Source organism: Branchiostoma lanceolatum, chromosome 3 (assembly GCF_035083965.1).
Source record: "Branchiostoma lanceolatum isolate klBraLanc5 chromosome 3, klBraLanc5.hap2, whole genome shotgun sequence".
Classification (NCBI taxonomy): Eukaryota; Metazoa; Chordata; class Leptocardii; order Amphioxiformes; family Branchiostomatidae; genus Branchiostoma; species Branchiostoma lanceolatum.
In genome coordinates this window covers 12,022,195-12,041,661 of record NC_089724.1, presented here as the reverse complement: position 1 = coordinate 12,041,661, position 19,467 = coordinate 12,022,195, and the positions used below count along the sequence as shown (strand labels likewise).

The 19,467-nt window shown below is 41.7% G+C and overlaps 2 protein-coding genes and 1 long non-coding RNA gene across 3 annotated transcripts; 1 reads left to right on the top strand and 2 right to left on the bottom strand.

The window, feature by feature from the left end:
• Nucleotides 1-2,905: 2,905 nt before the first annotated feature.
• Nucleotides 2,906-10,893, bottom strand: LOC136430302 (copper homeostasis protein cutC homolog). Its single transcript, XM_066420787.1, has 9 exons — nt 10,813-10,893; nt 9,643-9,712; nt 8,756-8,815; nt 7,962-8,130; nt 7,596-7,636; nt 7,432-7,467; nt 6,664-6,797; nt 3,475-3,502; nt 2,906-3,161 (listed from the first exon to the last, which is right to left on the bottom strand). The coding sequence occupies exons 2-9, from the start codon at nt 9,701-9,703 to the stop codon at nt 2,941-2,943; spliced, it is 750 nt and encodes a 249-aa protein (XP_066276884.1). The 5' UTR covers nt 9,704-9,712; nt 10,813-10,893; the 3' UTR covers nt 2,906-2,940.
• A 200-nt stretch (nt 10,894-11,093) lies between these two features.
• Nucleotides 11,094-17,371, top strand: LOC136430300 (heme A synthase COX15-like). Its single transcript, XM_066420785.1, has 10 exons — nt 11,094-11,288; nt 12,412-12,537; nt 12,794-12,957; nt 13,335-13,457; nt 13,615-13,801; nt 14,045-14,206; nt 14,531-14,612; nt 14,913-15,067; nt 15,523-15,636; nt 16,209-17,371. The coding sequence occupies exons 1-10, from the start codon at nt 11,187-11,189 to the stop codon at nt 16,338-16,340; spliced, it is 1,347 nt and encodes a 448-aa protein (XP_066276882.1). The 5' UTR covers nt 11,094-11,186; the 3' UTR covers nt 16,341-17,371.
• Nucleotides 16,968-19,284, bottom strand: LOC136430303 (uncharacterized). Its single transcript, XR_010754873.1, has 4 exons — nt 19,129-19,284; nt 18,567-18,614; nt 17,572-17,684; nt 16,968-17,170 (listed from the first exon to the last, which is right to left on the bottom strand). It is a non-coding gene; the product is annotated as an uncharacterized lncRNA (long non-coding RNA).
• Nucleotides 19,285-19,467: the final 183 nt, after the last annotated feature.

The following is a 19,467-nucleotide window of genomic DNA, read 5'->3' as shown; positions in this document are numbered from 1 at the left end:
GATGTTATAAACTTGCAGAAAAATAGGGAGCGACATCCCTAATTTCTTTCCAAATTAGTAAATCTTCACGTCACCCCCTCCTTCGCAACGTCTGAGCAGCTGACACCTGTCAATCGTCAGGAGACGACCGCTCGCACACCTGCTGACCTTCACAACACAAGCCTCCATCTTCCATCATAACCGTCAGATTCTCTTCTTACTGTAAGCACTGTAGTTCTGGATCACGACCCTACGATGGTCCGATTGAAGGACGACACTGGAAATCAGTTTGAAAAGTGAGAAGAATTGTACCGAATGGGCGGAGGCGTCCAGGAGAAACCGTGTTCTACAGCGCGATAGCATCCCCAGCTAGCTCCTCCTGGCTCCAGCTATCAGCCAGCTTTCAACACCGGACACCCGGCAAATGGGCCGTCCCCAGCCTCCATCATCCGCCCTGTGTTTGTTTTGCACACCGCCAAGCTGTTTTAATTAAAACTGTTAATTCCCTGAAATAATCGCCAATTACCCAGTAAACAGAGCGGCGGGTGGGAGGAAATCTCAGTCGAGGCCGATGCAGGATCGGACACACGTGGGTCCCGCGTAGAGACGTGCGTCACGGATACGGACACTTGGGCCCGACGGGCAACCCGCTATCATCAGGAGAGGCACAGGAGAGCACCAGCACAATAAGCGTACTATTAAGACCATTTGGTCATGTGCAAATGGGCATTAAGAACGTATGAGTCACGTCTTAGAACATGATGTTGGAGCTTCAGATCGGGGCTGGAGACTTTGGGTTAGAAATTACAATACGGTTACATTGTTAATGGTTTGTAGAAACGGCATCTAGCTCACTCTTTTCAAAACATGCCATCACTGTTCTTTTTAACAGTAGGTCTCTATATATCATCTGCGGGGCCGTGGTCACATTTCCAAACCGGGGCCCGGCCGGGCGGTTTGCGGGGACGAAAGGTATGATATAAAAGACAACAAAACACACAAAACGTTACAAAAATGTATCATGAGCAAAATCGGTGGGTGTATATTTCTTGACATACATTTTCAATTTTTCGTTCCCGCAAACAGCCCTGAAATCATCCAGTCGCTCCCAAAAGATCTACTCCGACCACTGCACCTGTACAGTTGATAAAGGTACAGTATCAAACAATCTCTGTGAGTGGTCCACACACATGGCAGTACCCTAGAATGTGGCTTGTTCTACATGTCAAGGCAGGAATTTCGAGTTAAACGGTGTCTTGACTCAAAGATAACCGTTTGATCTGTTTTAGCCCTACCGACAAGAACTTTGGCTCGGTATCACGCTAAACGGTGATTTATCGTCAAAGATAGAAGGAAAATCTAGAAGAGGTTTTCCTGTTACAGTTTTTGCAATTTCAGTTGTAGATAATCAGACCACCTCTATTTTCATATCATAAAAAGATGGGTGGCTGGAAGGGAGACCTGTTTAGATTTCCGCCCGAAGATATCACAACGTTAACTGTCAAACAATGTGTGTCCTGGATTTCTGATCTATAGAAAGATATTACCTCAAGTGTTTCCGGAAGGTTCCGGGGCATGATCCCTGCAAGCCAGACAAATCTGAGTAAGTCACGCTACTTTCATATCTCATTACTTCCCAAAGCGTTTGGGGCGGGAATCTGGGTCCCGTTTTTCCACCGCTAAGCTTGAAAAAATAAATAAAGTCAAACTCTGCCAGTGACACCAACTTCCGAATGGGAACTTTTGGCTTCACCTTCACGAAAATAACCCTTAATTCTCGTGTCTACTGATCATAATCATTATACATTGCGCCATTTTGTTATACAAGTAAGAACCATTATACCAAATCATATCATTAGCATAGTAGCGACGGTGGCCCATCTTGGGTCTCATATTAATCCAGGCCTAGGAACTTGATAATTGTTCCCCAAGAGTCTTTACATTACGGATTACCGTGTATTCGAAAAGACCACGTCATCTCTAGTTTCACGATCAATGCGAAAAAAGGCGTAAACTTTCAATCTTGGGATGATCAAAGTTTCTTAACAAACACACCGACAGGTGCTCCACACGAACAATAGGAAACAAACAAGCGTTCCTATGGGCACCGGTATAGATGTTTGAAACCTGACAAAATGATGGACGGGTGAACAAACCGATATGTGTCGAAGTTGACAGCCAAGAAAGAAAATGTTGACCAATTCTTACTTGAAGATGTGACTTTTAGTCTACTCTACTGAAAAGCTTCGGAGGTTCGAAGAGGCTTCGATTCCTAAGTTTTGCCCGTACGGAAATCATCTTCCAACGTCCTGCGGTCCGTCATCACAACAAGACCAGCAGTGTATCTCATCACGGGTCTAATAGGTTAAGAGGGCCGGGACAGGGAACAAGGGGGTTAACTCTCTGCCTGTGGGATCTGCAGGGGAAATGCCTGGACTAAATGTCGGGTCAGTGTTATACACGGAACATGTGAATGAAGAAGCCCAGGCGCTGAGGCTTCTGTGAGGGGAACATGAGCTCAGCCTGAGAGGACTGGAGAAGGTCATTCAACCGGTATTGTTCAGGGTAGACGTCATTGTTAGTTTGGGCTTACACCTGCTGACTTCAGCTGCTGCAGGCGACCGCCTGCTCTTACAAATTGTGTGTAGGAAGGGATGGCAACTGAGCTGTTGCTTCTTATGCTTGGAGGGCAGTCCTTCTGGGAATAAGGAAATCCTTATAGATTTTAGATTGCTGAAGTGTTAGATCAAATAAATAATGAAATGTTATCAGTAGCTTGTGATTCTATTCCAGTATATCATTTATTGGTCATATCTTCATTGTTGTTTTTTGGTTAGTAATAGACTGTGTAATCTCAATAGTGTATGGATATATATTTCTATGTGGTCTGGCCGTGGCTAGGCCTACAGTAGAACAAGGACATTAGTAAAAGTAATTCATTATTCTAATTTAATAAACACCCTACTGTGTAACAGATTTAGCAATCTGGTTCAATGTCCGGACTCTGTCTGTGCTTGCCACTTTGAACCCAAACTCGGGTGGTCTGAGCGCCCCTCCCATGCACACAGCCGTGTTCCTGTACACCATGCCTGACTGTTTGAAGCTGCTGGCTGAACAGTGGAACTCCCTGGCTCCTGTCCCCTCCAGCACTCTGGGCAGGTTCCTCTCATTGATGCCTCCACCTCAAACCAAAACAACCACATGTCACATGTATGTCTACACCTCACAGTGTCCAGTAAATATGGGATTTTGGTATTCAGGTTATAAGTTTTAACTTCCATGGTTATAATGAAATAGGACATTACACAGAAAATATGTGGTCATAAGGTAGCCCTATATATTTAATTTTCAATCAATCAATCAATCAATCAATCAATCAATCAATCTATCTATCTATCTATCTATCAATCAATCAATCAATCAATCACTACAGAAATGCATAGGTCTGGCCAGGATGATCTACTACAGATAAATGTTCAAATAGTTTTTGTTTACCTGGTACTATGATGATTCTTTCTCTGGCCTGATAACAAAAGAGAGACACAGTATTACAAACTTGGATGAGCTCCTGAGGTCTACAATAGAACTATGTGCTCTGATGTACTTTATTCCTCATTGTCATGTATACTGTCTATCAACCACCTCAGTCAAGCTTAAAGCAAGGAGTTTAACCACCTTGCTTATAGACATTACACATTTACACAATCAGCCTACAAATGTTGTTGTTGTTGTTGTTGTTGTCCTTGTTTAACGTCTATTACTTCGTTAGACATGGTCTCCAGGTGCTGTGCTGGTCGCTAGGTTTCAGTTCTTGTTGATTTCTCGCTAGGCTTTTAGCACTTGGTGACTTGAGGTAGCGTGTTGCTGGATGTGTTTCAGTTGAGCACGTCGAATCTGCGAGTGCTCTCGATGTACTGGGAGAATGTTCTGTACATCTGTGTGTTGATTACGTCAGTGAGGTCTTCTCTCATTCCAGCTAGAGTGACGATGTCCGTGTGTCTGTTCTCCGCTGGCGTGCCGTAGGTCTCGTATGTACTTTCGATCTCCTGCAGCATTTGGTGTCTTTCCCTTTCATAGCGGGCGCAGTGGTACAGGAAGTGGTTGGTAGTCTCCGGGGCGTCGCAGTTAGGGCAGTTTGGAGACGTCTCAGGGTTCTTCCAGTTTTGGTAGGCATTGAGTTTTGTGTGGCCACTGACTATTTGGTTGATGTTGATTTGTGTGCGTCTCTTTCCAAGTGCTTTTCCTTTCTTCTTCATGTTCATGGCTATCTTCTGCATGTGTTCGCTTTTTGTGTTCAGCTTTGTTCTTCGGTCCCATCTCATGAGTGCTTGAGTTTCAATGTGTTTCGTGGCCTGTTGTCTTGTCCATGATGCGTTCATCTGGGTGTTAGCAGCTTCAGCTGCTGCTAACTTTGCCTCTTTGTCTGCAATCTCGTTGCCGGGTATGCCCATGTGACCGGGACACCATGTGAACTGTATTGTGTGTCCTTGTAGATGGAGGGAGCGTAGCTTGTTTCTGATGCTATGTACAAGGCTGTTGTATGCAGTGACTTGCTGTGTACCTGTGACTGATTCTATTGCAGCCTTGCAGTCACATAGGATGAGGACATGATTAGCGGTAGATGGTCGTCTGGAGAGTGTATCTATGGCTAGGTGAAGACCTTCCAGCTCCCATGCACATGCACATGTAGAACTGTGTATAGCTGGCCTGCTGACTGGACAATCATCCACTGCGCGCGCATGCCTTTGACTTGGTAGCATTGGTATCACATGGCAAGAGACAATTACATTTAGTTACCAAGTTTGAGAGTACACCTTTTTCGTGCATCTTGGAAACACAGCTAGAAAGGTACGAGAATAAAAGCACCTAGCTAGCAGTGGAATTTTCCAACATGGCCAAAAATAACATTAAAGGGCTTAATCCACTGTTCCCTTTATACATTGTGCGTGACTCTCAAAAAATGTCCTTTTAAAGGTCAGGCAATGTTGTTTTAATTCCAGGCATTTCAAAGTCGTCACAAAGCAAATTTCACAAAATTGCATTTCACCCAAATCTATCACGATGCTCATTAGCACTCTGCCAATTTTGGTTGCAAAATAAGCAACAACTTATCATTGTAACTAAAGAGGTAGTTGTTATTGCAGAAAGTCAAGGGACTTCTTAGTCGCCAGGTTATCCCAGGGAAGAATGCACCACTGACAGACACACCGACCTCAGGAGATAAACCCACATCCTGGCCATCCAAGCCATCTGTCCAATTAAAATGCTGATGACATATTTTGTATATGGTAAAGGTTAGATAACCCCCAAAACTTACAAGACAAACAGAAATAGAAAAACAAGTTGAAACCCTTCAGTTAGAGGAGGGGCAAACAGAGAACTTGACAGGCAGGAGGGGCAGAGGTGCTGACAACCTGCTGTCAGTCTTTCCCGCAGGGCAGGATAATTTCTAGTGTTTCAGTTTAGGGTTCATCACGGAATATTTTCAAAAATAACAGAAATAGGTCCCTATGTTTCATGAGGGCAGGGTGAAGAAATACAATCTATTTGTGAAAATACAGTGTGACAAGCCTGCAAAGTAAATATGACAATCAAAATCACCTTTCCTGACACATGAAAGGCTCAGTTACAATGTCTAGTTCACGTCTACATTCAACTGAAAACATTTAAATTCAACTGAACACATCTAAATTCAACCAAAAAACACAAGAAGTGCAAAGAACGATTTACTAAGACAGTTATCAAAAAGTTGATGTAAGATTCAGTCCAATTAAGGAGACTAAAAGCAGGTACAACCGTTCCTTTGTTTTGCTTACATACATCCTGTTATGCCCACAGTGTTTCTGGCTGTTTTATCACAACCCAATCTCTCTGCCCAGGGGCACATCAAGAAGAATTATCAGCAATCATAACTATAATGTGATACCCACCAGGTGCCTTCTTTAATTATGATTGGCATCTTAAAACGGCATCGAATTCCTCTGGAAAGTCAATGTCAGTATGTGTAACATGTAGATACAGTCCAGGAAATATGCAAGCTGCAGTAATACTCAATATTCTTATGGGATCCACAAGATGTAACCTACATATACATCTGCACAATTCACACTCCCTAACAATAATACAACATAGAAACTTTTATGTACTGTTAGAATATCAATTACAATGAAAAAGGAGGACTTCATGTCTAGACAACACTGGTACCTGTCATCTGTATGATCTACGACATTCAGGTCAAAGGTCTGTACAAGGAGTTAGACTTGAGGGTTTGGTTACACCTTGTCATTAATTACCGTGGACTGAAGTCTCCTTATGATACAGGCCATACTGCATGTCTGGTTGGACAGTTTGTGTTTGGGGTAAATACAAGAATCTGCCCAACTACACTGAAGGGTAACAGTGATCCTACTGCCTAAGGAAACATTGCTTGTACATTTATGCAGTTGTCTTCTTGTTTCAGATTTATTAGTTATCGTTGATGAAAAAGAAGAACATATTCGTTAAAAAATTTATTCTTTCACACATGTATTTTAATGAACCAAACATACTGACCCACCTAAGAAGTTTTATAATTTATTTATTGTTTGTTTGTCTCAGTGTCAACAACCCATATTTACACAACACAAAGACTCTGAGTCATCTAAATAATGTCAATGAAAATATCTGCAGGTGTCTACACCTTACCTGTTTTGTGAGTTTTTTCAGAGTGGGAAGACCCTCCAAAACTGTAGAGTCACAACCACTGGTCAGCAGCCGCTCACACCCCAGGGAGATGACATCCTCCAGGGCTTGGGAGGGATCCTCTACCATGTCAAATGCTGAATGGGTAAAATGAAGTAAGGGATGGACAAGGAGCTGGACTGGGAGGGTATTTTACAAAAGTGATGGTGCAAATTGTTTCATAACAATAGTTCATACCAATCATTGTTGCAGTACATATGTCTTTTACTGTTGTGAGTATAAAAAATACAAAAAGATATATTGTTCTGGCCCTTCTCCCTGTTTACTTCCTTGTGTCAGTACATTTCCATATACATTGTAATTCTAATGCCATCCCCTTAATATCAGTCTGTCCCTAAGTAATTTCGTCCTGGAGACCTAAGGAACACTACACTACAACCAACCTAAGGGACTACCGGCTAATATGCTATGATTAAAATCATTAAGACATGCCAATGTCTGTAAGATGACATCCCTAATCACTTATCAAGGAACGAGCAGACAGTGATCATGCTCACAATACTTTGCTAAAGTCACCCTTGGGAGAACACACTGTCATGTTACTGGAAGGGCTACCTCCACTTTAGGTGTTCAATTCATGGATCTGCTGGTCAGCAGATTCATAAAGTCGCATGGTTTTTGTCAATCAGCAACTTTTCAAAAACTGTATTTAGTATAAAAGAATACACGAACTTCTGATATCAATCTAAATGATTATAAAATTTGACTAACCTCTATGGAAAGTCACTGGCAATGGTCTTGCCAATCCTGAGAAGAAATCAGAAGAATGTCAAGAAGGCATTTGCAACAACAGTTAAGATCTAGAAATAAGCATCGAATTCAGAGATAAACATTGAAAGATCCATGTGATATTGTTTCAAGTAATAAAATATTACCAATCAACTGTGAACAGAAATCTTTGTCTATGTTGCCATCCCTGAAAATGAACAAAAAACATAGAACAGCTAAGAGTTTAAAAGAACCTTAAAACTTAATAACTGATACATTAATGATTAATACTGACTAAATAGGAAAGTAAAATCTATGATCTATGTATAATACAATAAAAAATCATCACACCAAATTTTACAAGTACTGTTTCATACTCTGTCAAGTCTTTTCCATCTTGTACTCCTGGTTTTACTTCATTTCAAAATGGACATGAATTAAGGAATTATGCATCTGTGTGGATAGAGAAACATTTGTTGTTGTACTGTTTTGCCTCAATTTAGCTCTAATAACAATAACTTCTGGGTACCCACTCTGTAAGCGCGCCCAACACGATCCCATCAGCCCCCTGTTCCTTGGCCAGGCGGAGGTCGGCCATCATGACCTCCCGTTCCGTGGTGCTGTACAGGAAGTCGCCGCCGCGGGGACGGATCATCACGTACACCGGGATCCCCACGTTCTGCTTCACCACCTTCAGCAGTCCTGTTCATAACAATGACATCAGCAAACACGCTCTGTCTGGACTCTGCTGTTGCTCTTTAAATCACATATGGGGAACAATTGAGGTACAACACAAACTAAACAGATTTGGCATCATTTCAATAAGATATCAGTGAAATATCAATTTGTTCTTTTACTAGATGGAGAAGACTTCACATTCACAATGGACAAGGGGGATAAAAATTGTGTTCAATAATGTGCAAAATCATATTAAATACATCTACTGTAACATAGCTTGGAAGATCTTAACCTAAACAAGGAAACCTCCTTGACCTAAACAAGATATCTATGACTGACTGCATGATGCTTGATTAGTGATCATGCATGATTGTTCCTAGTCTGTATAACGCAAACTCCAGCTAGCTGTCCGGGGCTGTTATGGCCCCTCCCCGCGGACCGGGGCTGACCAGTTACAGGTGGCTGCTATAAGCTTGATTAAATCAGGCTAGATGGTTCCATTCTGCAGCACAAAAAGGGAACTGGTGGGAGTAAAATGATAAGGGTACACACAGCCTCCTTCATTTGCACAAATTGCATTCACTGCAGATTTGCAGTTTCTCTCCCCTGCAGTTCAAATACTAAGTGCTAGATGGGGACAGTGACTGACCTAAACTTGGAGTGGTTCCTCCTTCAATCAGGTTTCCACATAACTCCAGCCTGGATGCACCTTTACCAAAGCAAGGAAGTACTCCATATGTAAGACAGTCATTATAAAAAAATCTAGAGTCGGATCCAGGATTTCGTTAAAGGATTCTTTACTAATGCAATACAGAGCTGGGTTAACAGAAGGATGCTGTTGATCTTACTCACCAAATCAAAGTAAAAACTATACAACAGTGCTATCACACAGCAACAAAAAACAAATCATGATTGTAACAACAACAACAATCACATGAGTACAATCAGGTCCAAATCATTTAATCTCCAAGCAGATGTTGGAAGGCTAGAACATTGCATTTTCCAAGCTGTACGACGAGTGTCCGTTTCCATGACACAAGAGCACCCCAGCCAATCTAAGCACATGAAACGCATTGAAACTCAGATTCCTATCAGCCATGACCCGAAGCTTCCAAAAGATGTTTTCAGATTGACAATTTTGCCACTTTGGAAGTGATCGAATCCACCGCGATTTAACATTTAAAAAAAAAAGAAGTTGCTACTACTTTTCTCTAAACGTTAAATCGCGGGCGGATTCAATCACTTCCAAAGTGGCAAAATTGTCAATCTGAAAACATCTTTTGGAAGTTGTTCTCACTGGCGAGTTTGTTTGGTCAGATGTAGTCGTTAACGCAAGTCAGAAAGCAATTTGTCGGGTCATGGCTGATAGGAATCTGAATTTCAATGCGTTTCACGTAGTTTGATTGGTTGGGGTGAAGAGAGGACACTGGTTTGTCACAGAAACGGGCTACAAGGAAAACGTAATTATGGTTGTCTCCCAACATCTGCTTGTAGATTACACATCCATCATAAACATCTAATTAAGATCCTGCTCACCTCCCTCCTCTGCATTAACAGCTGACTCCACAGAGTCCACACACACCTCCATAGCGTACATACCTGCAGGCTGGGGCAGGGCAGGGTTTTCAATCAATCAATCAATCATACACGAACATTCGTTCAGTGTTTTCACTCATGTTGTTGTCACAAAGGCTAACCTTCTGCATACAGTGACAATGGTCAACTGTGGCCTTTCTAACAATTCAAAATATTTAGATTGTTTAGCAAGAACATAGTGACCTGACCACTTTTCTAAGTTTGAGCAAGGAGGGTAATTTATTGCAGGGCTCCATGTTTTTCGCACTCGGATAAAAAAATCTAGCATCTGGCAGGCATGTCAGGAAGGTTGGTCAGTGATAACGTTGTATACTATAGATCGGGGACCTTTGAAATAGGGCTCCTTGTATAGACTAAGGCTGTGGGATGATCCTGTCAATAACACTTTTTCTTCCACTATTGACAGGATCATCCTGCTTAAGAAAAAAAACATACACAACAGCCATGTTTTGCACACTTGGGTGCAGATTATCCGGCAGGCATAACAGGCAGGCTTAGTCAGATATATAGAGAATACCACACAGGGTATTCCGTATCACCCGAGGTACCAGCCCGACGGCCGGGGGGCGATCCTACCCGCGGAATACACCGCGTTGTATTTTATTTATGTCATACCCACCCAAGAAAACATACATTTCAAAGCGGAATGCGCCAGAAGTTGAGGGAGTTTTGTGTCCTCGAACAAAAAACTGTAACAACATTGATTCCAACCTTCTAATCCGGTATTCAAATTTTCGACGGCGGCGCAACCGGCGCGCTCGAAATGCATTCTAAATGTTCTATGGAAGCCCGTGTGATACGTTTTCGCGGCCCAGGTATAAAATGTTATATAGATCGAGGCTATTATTGGATGACCATGACATTTCTCCTGTCAAAAAAATTGTCATCCTGTCTTGCAGTGCTGCAGAGTAGAGTACTAACATGATCAGTATGCAGTACTAAAGTTAGTGACTCTACGGCCAATGCCCGAGCCCTAGCGCCCTCCCCACACGTGCAACCTTCTCTACTGTAGAACACACAAATTACTCAGTATGGAATATCTCAGTTTTATAACATATGTCTTCTCCTTCTTCTACAGCGACCGCTTGGAGGATGATTTTCGTATCTTACCTTTTAATCTTTCTCTATCCAGTGACCTGCGCCGTGTGATTGGTCAGCTGTGTCCGTACCTTCAACCAACCAGAGAAATTGGATTTGCGCACTTTCTATATGGGTTATAAAAGATCTATATAAAAGTATTCTTAAGCATAAAACTAGACATTATGTAATATTTTATCAGCTATTTTTCTATTATATAGATATCGAATGTATAATATCCTTAGTACTGACTTAAATTAGGTCACATACTATAATTAATCTGATTATACTTCCCCCCTAGACCTGAAGTCATATAGTCCGGACTAGGTCGGGGTTAGAGGTCATTCGTTTGGTAACATTGTAAGTGTGAAATTTTCCCAATCTTGAGCTGGAAATATCGCGCTAACATGCTTTCAAGGTTAGCAACGGGCGGTGTAGAATTTGGCAGGAGCTGCCTGCGTCTCTGTGTATCGCCAGGCGCGTCTACAAGACATCTGAAGCAGATTTCAGTAAGAAATAACCTTTTTTATGTTACGTAAGTTCGCACGTACTAAGTTGCACAACACATGTAACGTTATAATAACCGGATGGTCAGTTGTTCAGTTGGGACATGATATGATGATAACCAAATGTCGTTATTAGTTGTTTTACGTAAATGTGGATGCCCATTGTTATTGAGAGTTTCACCGTAGCCTCATCAAAACAAGCATGGATATTGCTGTACGTAATCTGTTGGGCATACCGACACAAACAAATAGGGCATCCACATTGTATAATATTCCGCCTGTGCAGTTAACGTTACATTTATTAAGGTTAGTCGATAACTAGTTGAACTTGTCATTTCTAAAGCCCTACCGACCTTTGGATACCCCATTACATGTGTAAAGATGTTCACGTAACACTAAGAATAAGAAATTGTATGATATAATCATATTGATAGACTATATGATTATATCATACAATTTCTTATTCTTAGTGTTACGTGAACATCTTTACACATGTAATGGGGTATCCAAAGGTCGGTAGGGCTTTAGAAATGACAAGTTCAACTAGTTATCGACTAACCTTAATAAATGTAACGTTAACTGCACAGGCGGAATATTATACAATGTGGATGCCCTATTTGTTTGTGTCGGTATGCCCAACAGATTACGTACAGCAATATCCATGCTTGTTTTGATGAGGCTACGGTCTAATAGTACTTTCATTGGGTGCATCATGTAGGGTTAGGATACGTCAATGTTTGCAACGTTTGAATCCAAATAGAGTAAAAATAGTGACATCCAATGCTTTAATGGTGCTAGCACTTATCTGCAGAAAAAGACACAAACTGTGCAAATGTAACATTCCCCAAGCTAATGTCGATGGCATACCAATCCACAATTATGCCCCTAGTTGTCTTGTGAACTTTGATGTTGATGTATTTTGTAGTAGTACATAACAAGTTTTACGACAAGCCAGCACAATGCTGGCCCTTTGCGGTAATCTAACTCGGCTAGTTCCGGAGTTCCGTGTAGCCTCGGAGGAGGTGACTTTTTTTAGAACAGGTGAAAATCAATGCGCGCACGGATGTCATCCAAGAAATTAAGTTGGTGTGGCCTTAAGTGATTCACTGATTTTCTTGACCAACAGAAGTTGTCGTGTGGTGGCAGAGGAGTGGGTGTAACCCTGCACGCAGGGGCGGCACTTTTCTCTGCACCAGTGAGATGTGGGGGCTGGAACACTCCAACACTGTTAAAACTTGCTGCACCCAAACAGGTTAGTGTTGACTGTTGTACTGCCACATTTTCACCACTTAGGTAACTGTGGATCTTTCGTCCCAATGTAATGGGGGGGTCATCATAATGTCTAAAGAACGATACATTCCTTTTTAGCATCAAAATTTTATTTAAAAGAATTATGATTCTGTTATGTATATCAAGTGATGGTGGACAAGAGGTGATCCTACGTACCTCCTCTCTCCATGAAAAATCTACTTAGACTTCTTGTAAGTTGTAACTGTTCTTTTCTGCAGAGTGGTTGCAGACTTGCACAGCTCAGGCAGACCACAACAGCAGCTGGTGTAGCTGCTCCTGTAACACAACAGGTTCCTGCTCATGCTCAGAAGATTGTTGGATCATGGCTGCTGGTCTCGGCAGGGATGGTGTTTGGAGCTGTGGCCATTGGAGGGCTCACAAGGTAGGTGTTGAGACTGAACTGTTGAAACTTTACTTACCTCTGTGTGTGAATACAATGCATTGTTTGTTTGGGGGTTCAGTAGTATTTCTTTTGCCTTTGTCTCTGTCTGTATGTGTGTGTATGTTTGTTTCTGACTGTAATAACTATATATTCTCCTAGAGGGCGCTTCTGTATTGTGAGTGAGTGGGTGATATAGACCTTCTTGGGAAGTAGATAGAAAATGATAATGTATTTGTTTATTTGCTACTTCAGTAGTTGTACAGAGTTATTGTATAGAACACCAAAAAGACTGCACATGATAACAAACTTATCATATTCTATAATTATGTTTTGTGTCCTTAGCGCTGTTAATCCAAGGGCCTGTTTTATTGTAACAGGTTGACAGAGTCAGGTCTGTCTATGGTCGACTGGCACCTAATCAAGGGGATGAAGCCACCCGGAAATCATCAGGAATGGGAAGACTATTTCAAGATGTACAAGGAGACACCACAGTGGAAGTAGTAAGTGCCCTAGAAATATGTTTACTTTAATTTACTTTTTAATTTACATCACAGTAAGTTGACTAGAGAGTTTGTTATTTATTGTTACTGCCCTTTTCTACTGCTGTTCAAAGCACTATCATTTACAGAATTGATTGTCTTGATATATCCTATCCAGCCAGAATCGTGAGATGACCATACAGGAGTTCAAGTTCATTTTCTTCATGGAGTGGTTCCACCGCATGTGGGGCAGGACCATCGGGCTGGTGTTCCTCCTCCCAGCTGCTTATTTCTGGAGGAAGGGATGGATCACCAAAGCCATGAAACCCCGGGTCGCAGCGTTCGGCTCTCTTCTCGTGTTTCAGGTAAGTATCCTACTGGATGTGCGGGCATTATACATGTAATATTCATGTTGATATTCTGATTAGTGTAGGATTGTGCATACTACTTAGAATCAGCTTATCAAGAAAATCGCTCCTAGATTTTTATACCCACTGCTTGGAAAGATATTGACAAATGGTTAGCCTTGTTTAGCTTCCATCATATTGGTACCTACACTTGTATGTATTCATATCTTCCATCCTGTACACTTGAACTATTTTTGTCAGGGTCTGCTTGGTTGGTTCATGGTGAAGAGTGGTCTGGAGGAGCCAGGAGATGACATCCCCAGAGTGAGTCAGTACAGACTGGCTGCACACCTGGGATCAGCCTTCCTGCTGTATGTGGGCCTGCTGTGGACAGGACTGCTGCATGTACTGCCTAGGCAGAAGGTCAGGGAACTTATGTTTAGAGTAGAGTAAAATAGATGTCTTTATACAATTATAAGATGATATCTACTGGTAATAGTTTAGCCTTGATGAAATGACAAGGTTTGACATTGTCATTAGAGAACAGTTGTACTTGATAACCACGAAGGATCTACTTGTCACCTTCAAGTGAACAGAGTTCCTATAAAAACTTTTAGATACCCTGGCCACTTGTTTCGTTCACTAGTAGTCAGTAAGTATCAATATTAAGAGTCACTAGTAGTCACTAAGTATCAATATTAAGAGTCTTCTTAACTTGATTGTAATTTTTGTGTGTTTTTGTTGCAGTTCGAGATGACGAGTCAGATGAGGCAGCTTGGCAAGTATGCACATGGAACCATGGCTCTGGTCTTCTTCACTGCACTGTCAGGTACCTCGGGGTCCTTTTATATGTGTTCACTACTAACTCCACAATCCACATAGACTGTAATACGTCATAGGTAGGTGCTCATTAGAACTAAGTGGTAGCATTTAATTGAGTTTATAAATGTACAATTAAAGGTCAAAGGAAAAAGATCTCAGGGTGCTCTCAGTCTGACGGAAGAAAATTGATTCATTCTGGTTCAAATGTAAGTCTTTACCCACAGTGTGCATGATAGCTTAGACTGTTTGTCATGAAATTTACACATGTAGTCCTTCATGTGCTGAGTATTGTCTTTTTTGCCTTTAGGTGCCTTTGTAGCGGGGCTGGATGCCGGTCTTGTCTACAACTCCTTTCCCAAGTTTGGGGACAGATGGATTCCTGAAGACCTGTTCAACTTTGACCCCAAATGGAAGAACATGTTTGAGAACCACACTACTGTCCAATTCAACCATAGAATACTGGTGAGTTTCACTGAGAGCTTCTCTTTGACCCACACTCGCCTTAACTGCTGGAATGACAGATACATTACCTGATACATGTGTAGTTTTGCAGATTGATGATCTCCTATGAAGACAAACTTTCTTCTTACCCCATGAATTCAGTTACACAATATTGTGATTGATTACAAAAATATAGGAAATGCTGTGCAATCAATGTTGTTGACATATTTTTTAAATGTTTGCTCAACTAGTGTAAGAATGATTCAAAATTCAGTGGTGCCAGCACCTCATGTTCCACTGGTGAGTTTAAGATGCAAAGTATGCTGGAGAAAACAGTAAAATGTTGGTGGAAATTTTTGTGATGACAGATCCAATCCAAAGCACATGCAAGTCAGACAGCTTTACTGGCATTTAAGTGGATATATTTGGCCTTTCTTAGTGTTTTTTTTTCTACCCTGGATCCTGATTATCTGTAGGGCACGACTACAGCTGTTGCTATCCTGAGCTTGTGGGTGTGGGCCCGGCGACTGCGACTTACTCCCCGTGCCAGCCTGGCACTCAACTGTCTTGCAGGCATGTCTGTTGTTCAGGTCAGTGGATCTCCAGAGTCATTTGGACATCTTGCTTTGATGCTTTACTTTTTTAAAATTGAAGCAAGCTATGTGTAATTCACACATCCATATTTGTACTGAGCAGGTGACTGACATTTTTATGTGTATGTCTGCAGTTTTCCTACATGGTCCCCTACAGCATGAAACTTGACAGTCTTGGGCAAATGTCAATATCTGTACCATTTTTGGAATCATACTGCAGCTACAGTAAAAAAGGATACTGCAACACTTTTGTATTAGTCTTCCTGATAGTGGTACAATGAAGTATGAACGGCATTGACAAATTGAAGGATGAAGTGCCAAACTGTTAAAAATTCCTGTGTTCTTGGTATTCAACAGCACAGAGAGATTGATTTCCTTTTGATCCTCAATACTTTTGCTCTTTAACAATTAAGTTAGTCAAAGTCAAAATCCTCCCCACACCCTTCGGTTCATAGGTGCCCATCACTGTTTCTATAGCCCTTGCTACATGCAGGTTTGTAGGGCCTAGTTTGCTGGCAGTAATTGCATGCTTTAACAGATGTGTTTGTTGATTTTTCCCATGTGAGCAGATCTCTCTGGGCATCAGCACCCTTCTCCTGTACGTCCCCACGTGGCTGGCCTCCACTCATCAGAGTGGATCGCTCACACTGCTGTCCTTCGCTGTGTGGCTGGCAACAGAGCTCAAGAAACTCCCCAAATAAGATTCTCCCACAGCAGGAATGTCCATCCCATCTAGCGTGTAAAATTAATCTCCAATCAGATCTTCAGGTGGCAAGACAGTATTTATGGGCAGAAACAGTATCCATTTGCCATCCTATTTCGGCCCATGGATACTATCTAGCCACCGGAATATCTGCTTGGAGATAATGTAAAATCATGCTAAATCAATCTACTTTATGCTGTCAATTTGACACCAAATTTGGAGCTAGGTAGGGAAGGGGAAATGAGCTTTTGTATATATTACGGGTCCAAACAAATAAGGTCAATGGCCGGGGCCAGACAGCCCACCAGCAGTGTAATGATAAACGTAGGCTTACCTAGGCTAAAATTGATTGAAATGAATAGTTGTGACTATAGTCACTATAGTTTGTGCTGGTCTAGTCCAAAGGCCAGTCATACTGATACATATAGAAGTGAGACATTAGGTTTTGCAAAGTGAAGCTACTCAATGCACAAGGCAAAAACAAACAAGAATGTGGGATTTTTAGTTTTTGCTGATTCATTTGACTGTGTATGTGCTTTTGTGCTTTGTAATGTTTGTGAAGTCATGAACATTGAGGATGTCTTTCAGTGGTTGTGATACTTGCAGTGATATCAAAAACACAGAATTGAACAATCTTTACTTCAGTTTATTCATTTCCACAGAAATGTACACATTTTAACTAAAAGCTTTTCTAAACAAAACAAAAAACAATGTGTGGTATGTGCCTCCTAGTTGCCTAGTTTATCAAGTTGAAGGAATGATGAAGGAATTTGACGAGTGTTTCTTGTACTTCTTGTTGGCGTGGTGAGATGTGATTGTCCAGTCCTTCTGGGGGAAAAAAGAAATGATAAGTTGTTTACCTTCTCACTAAAGACATGGTTATCTTTTTTATAAGAAAGTGACAGAGATAGTAGATCTATGACATGTTTATGTTTCACAGGTACGGATATAGGTTCATTGTGTTTGATACCCCAAATAGTACCTATAGAAAACTACTGTCATGCATAATATACATGTTAAATGTCCCAATTTTACATGCTTATGACTGGACTTTTTGCTAAGACACTTTTTATGTAATTTCCCTCCATCCACTGAATCAACACCATTTCACCACAGAACTTAAGTTTGCAGAATGACAGTAACCCAGCTCATTTATATCAATATATATATAAGCAATATATTTCGCCCATACTACAGTATAAAGTTTGCAGAATAACAATAGCCCGCACCAGAGGTACCTTCAGGTCCTCAGCTTCGGACTTCACTGCTCAGTGAGGGTGCTTGTGGTGATCATGGTCAGTCTTGCACTCCTTCTCACAAGGCTTGCAATCACCAGACTCACCTAACAATAATACAATACCATCAAATTGCATGATGTTAAAAGGTCGATCAGCCCCATTAAACCTGTCCGTAAATAGTTCTGAGGAGGTATGTTATCAAAGCAAAGTTTTTAATGGAATTTCAGCTTGTGCAAATGACTTCAAAACGCGTCCAATCGCGGCTTACATGGTTGAACAGCAGCCTACTTTCTAATCTCCGTACTCACGCTCAATTGTCACAGCTCAGTTAGCTCACCAACTTTGAGGGTATAAAACCAGTCATCAAACCGGCCTGACGGCTGTTGATTTCAGGATTTATCGAAGACTTGAACAGTTCCGTGTACATTTTCTTCACCCCGTGGGAAAGTTCAGCCATGTACATGATGTTTTAACGAGACTCACTAAGCACAGTTGTATCTTCTCATTCTGTCACCAGGCGGGTGGATGTGAAGGGAGTCGAAAGTGTGGGAACCTTATTGAAGTGTACATTTAAGTACTCCGAAATGTGTAGTTATACGCCCCGGTGAGCGTCACCGACAACCCGACAGCTCAAGAGTACAGAACTGGACGTGCTACGTCATGTGTAGTCTGTGTAACGCAAACTCCGCTGACCTGGGCTTTTATGGCTCCTCCCCGCGGATATTAGGCCGGCCACTATATTTGTACTGTTCATTCACCCACCCTACATCTGCATCATTTTTTCAACAATGATTAATACTGTGCCAGTGAGAATTGCGTTGTACAATTAATGATCAACTTTGGAAATGACTGGTGAACATTGGCGAACAAACCACCTGTCTGTTCAAATCAGCAAATACATTCATAGCCCATTAGGTCTTGTATGCACTTCTATGCACAGCAGTCCTACGCCTATGGCTTGTCACTCGAGTGAGATTTTTACTTACAGGCCTTGGAAGACTCCGTGCACTTGCAGTCAGCGCCACCCTTACACCCTGCAAGGTCAAACAAATGACGTCATGTCACCTTGACATTAGATCCGACATAAAATGAATTTAACTTGGCTAAAAATGCGCCAGCCTTTTGATAAAGCCTTAGTAATTTTTAATCATATTCTTCCCTATCTGCCGGATGACATGATCATCTTTCCTACATGACGCACGTCGCTGCGCTCTATTCTACAGGGTTATGAGTGAGCGTGCCCGTTAGCTGTCTTTACAGGTAGGCTAGACAGCGACGTACTGGTACTGTTCAAAATCCAGCGTAATGATCCGGTCATTTTGGCGAGAAACTAATCCCCTAGGCAGATAGGCGGTTTTGTGTCTTTTGCATGGTAGTCATTAGCAGCATCAGAAAATGTAAAAACACTTTCATCAGAACCTTCTCGAAAATATCGCACCGCCTGAAAGACGTGCGGGAGGGCTTACCAAACATGACAAAGCCAAACATTAAGCAAATAACATCGCTGCGGGCCAGCTTACGGTAAAGGCGGAAGCGGATCGTGCTTACCGTCGGTACACTTGCAGGGATCTGGCATGATTTCGAGCTCCGATTTCGCCGATTCTGAGTAGCTTACTTTTCTGGGCTCCTGCGAAGGTTGTGTGACGTGGCAAAGATGACTTCAGCTTAAATTATACTTTGCACACGTCTTGCCTATTCAACGTCTTAACGGTCAGTGTTAAAAACATATTTATTCAAAAGATATCTGCACACGCCCTTGTCTTAAAGGTCGTGTGCAAGTATCGAAGTCGTGTGCAATTAAGATGATATTTATTTACCTGATACTTACAAAATGGTTGGCGTTTTGACATGCTGTTTTGCTGATTATGTAGATCTTTCTGTTTGCTT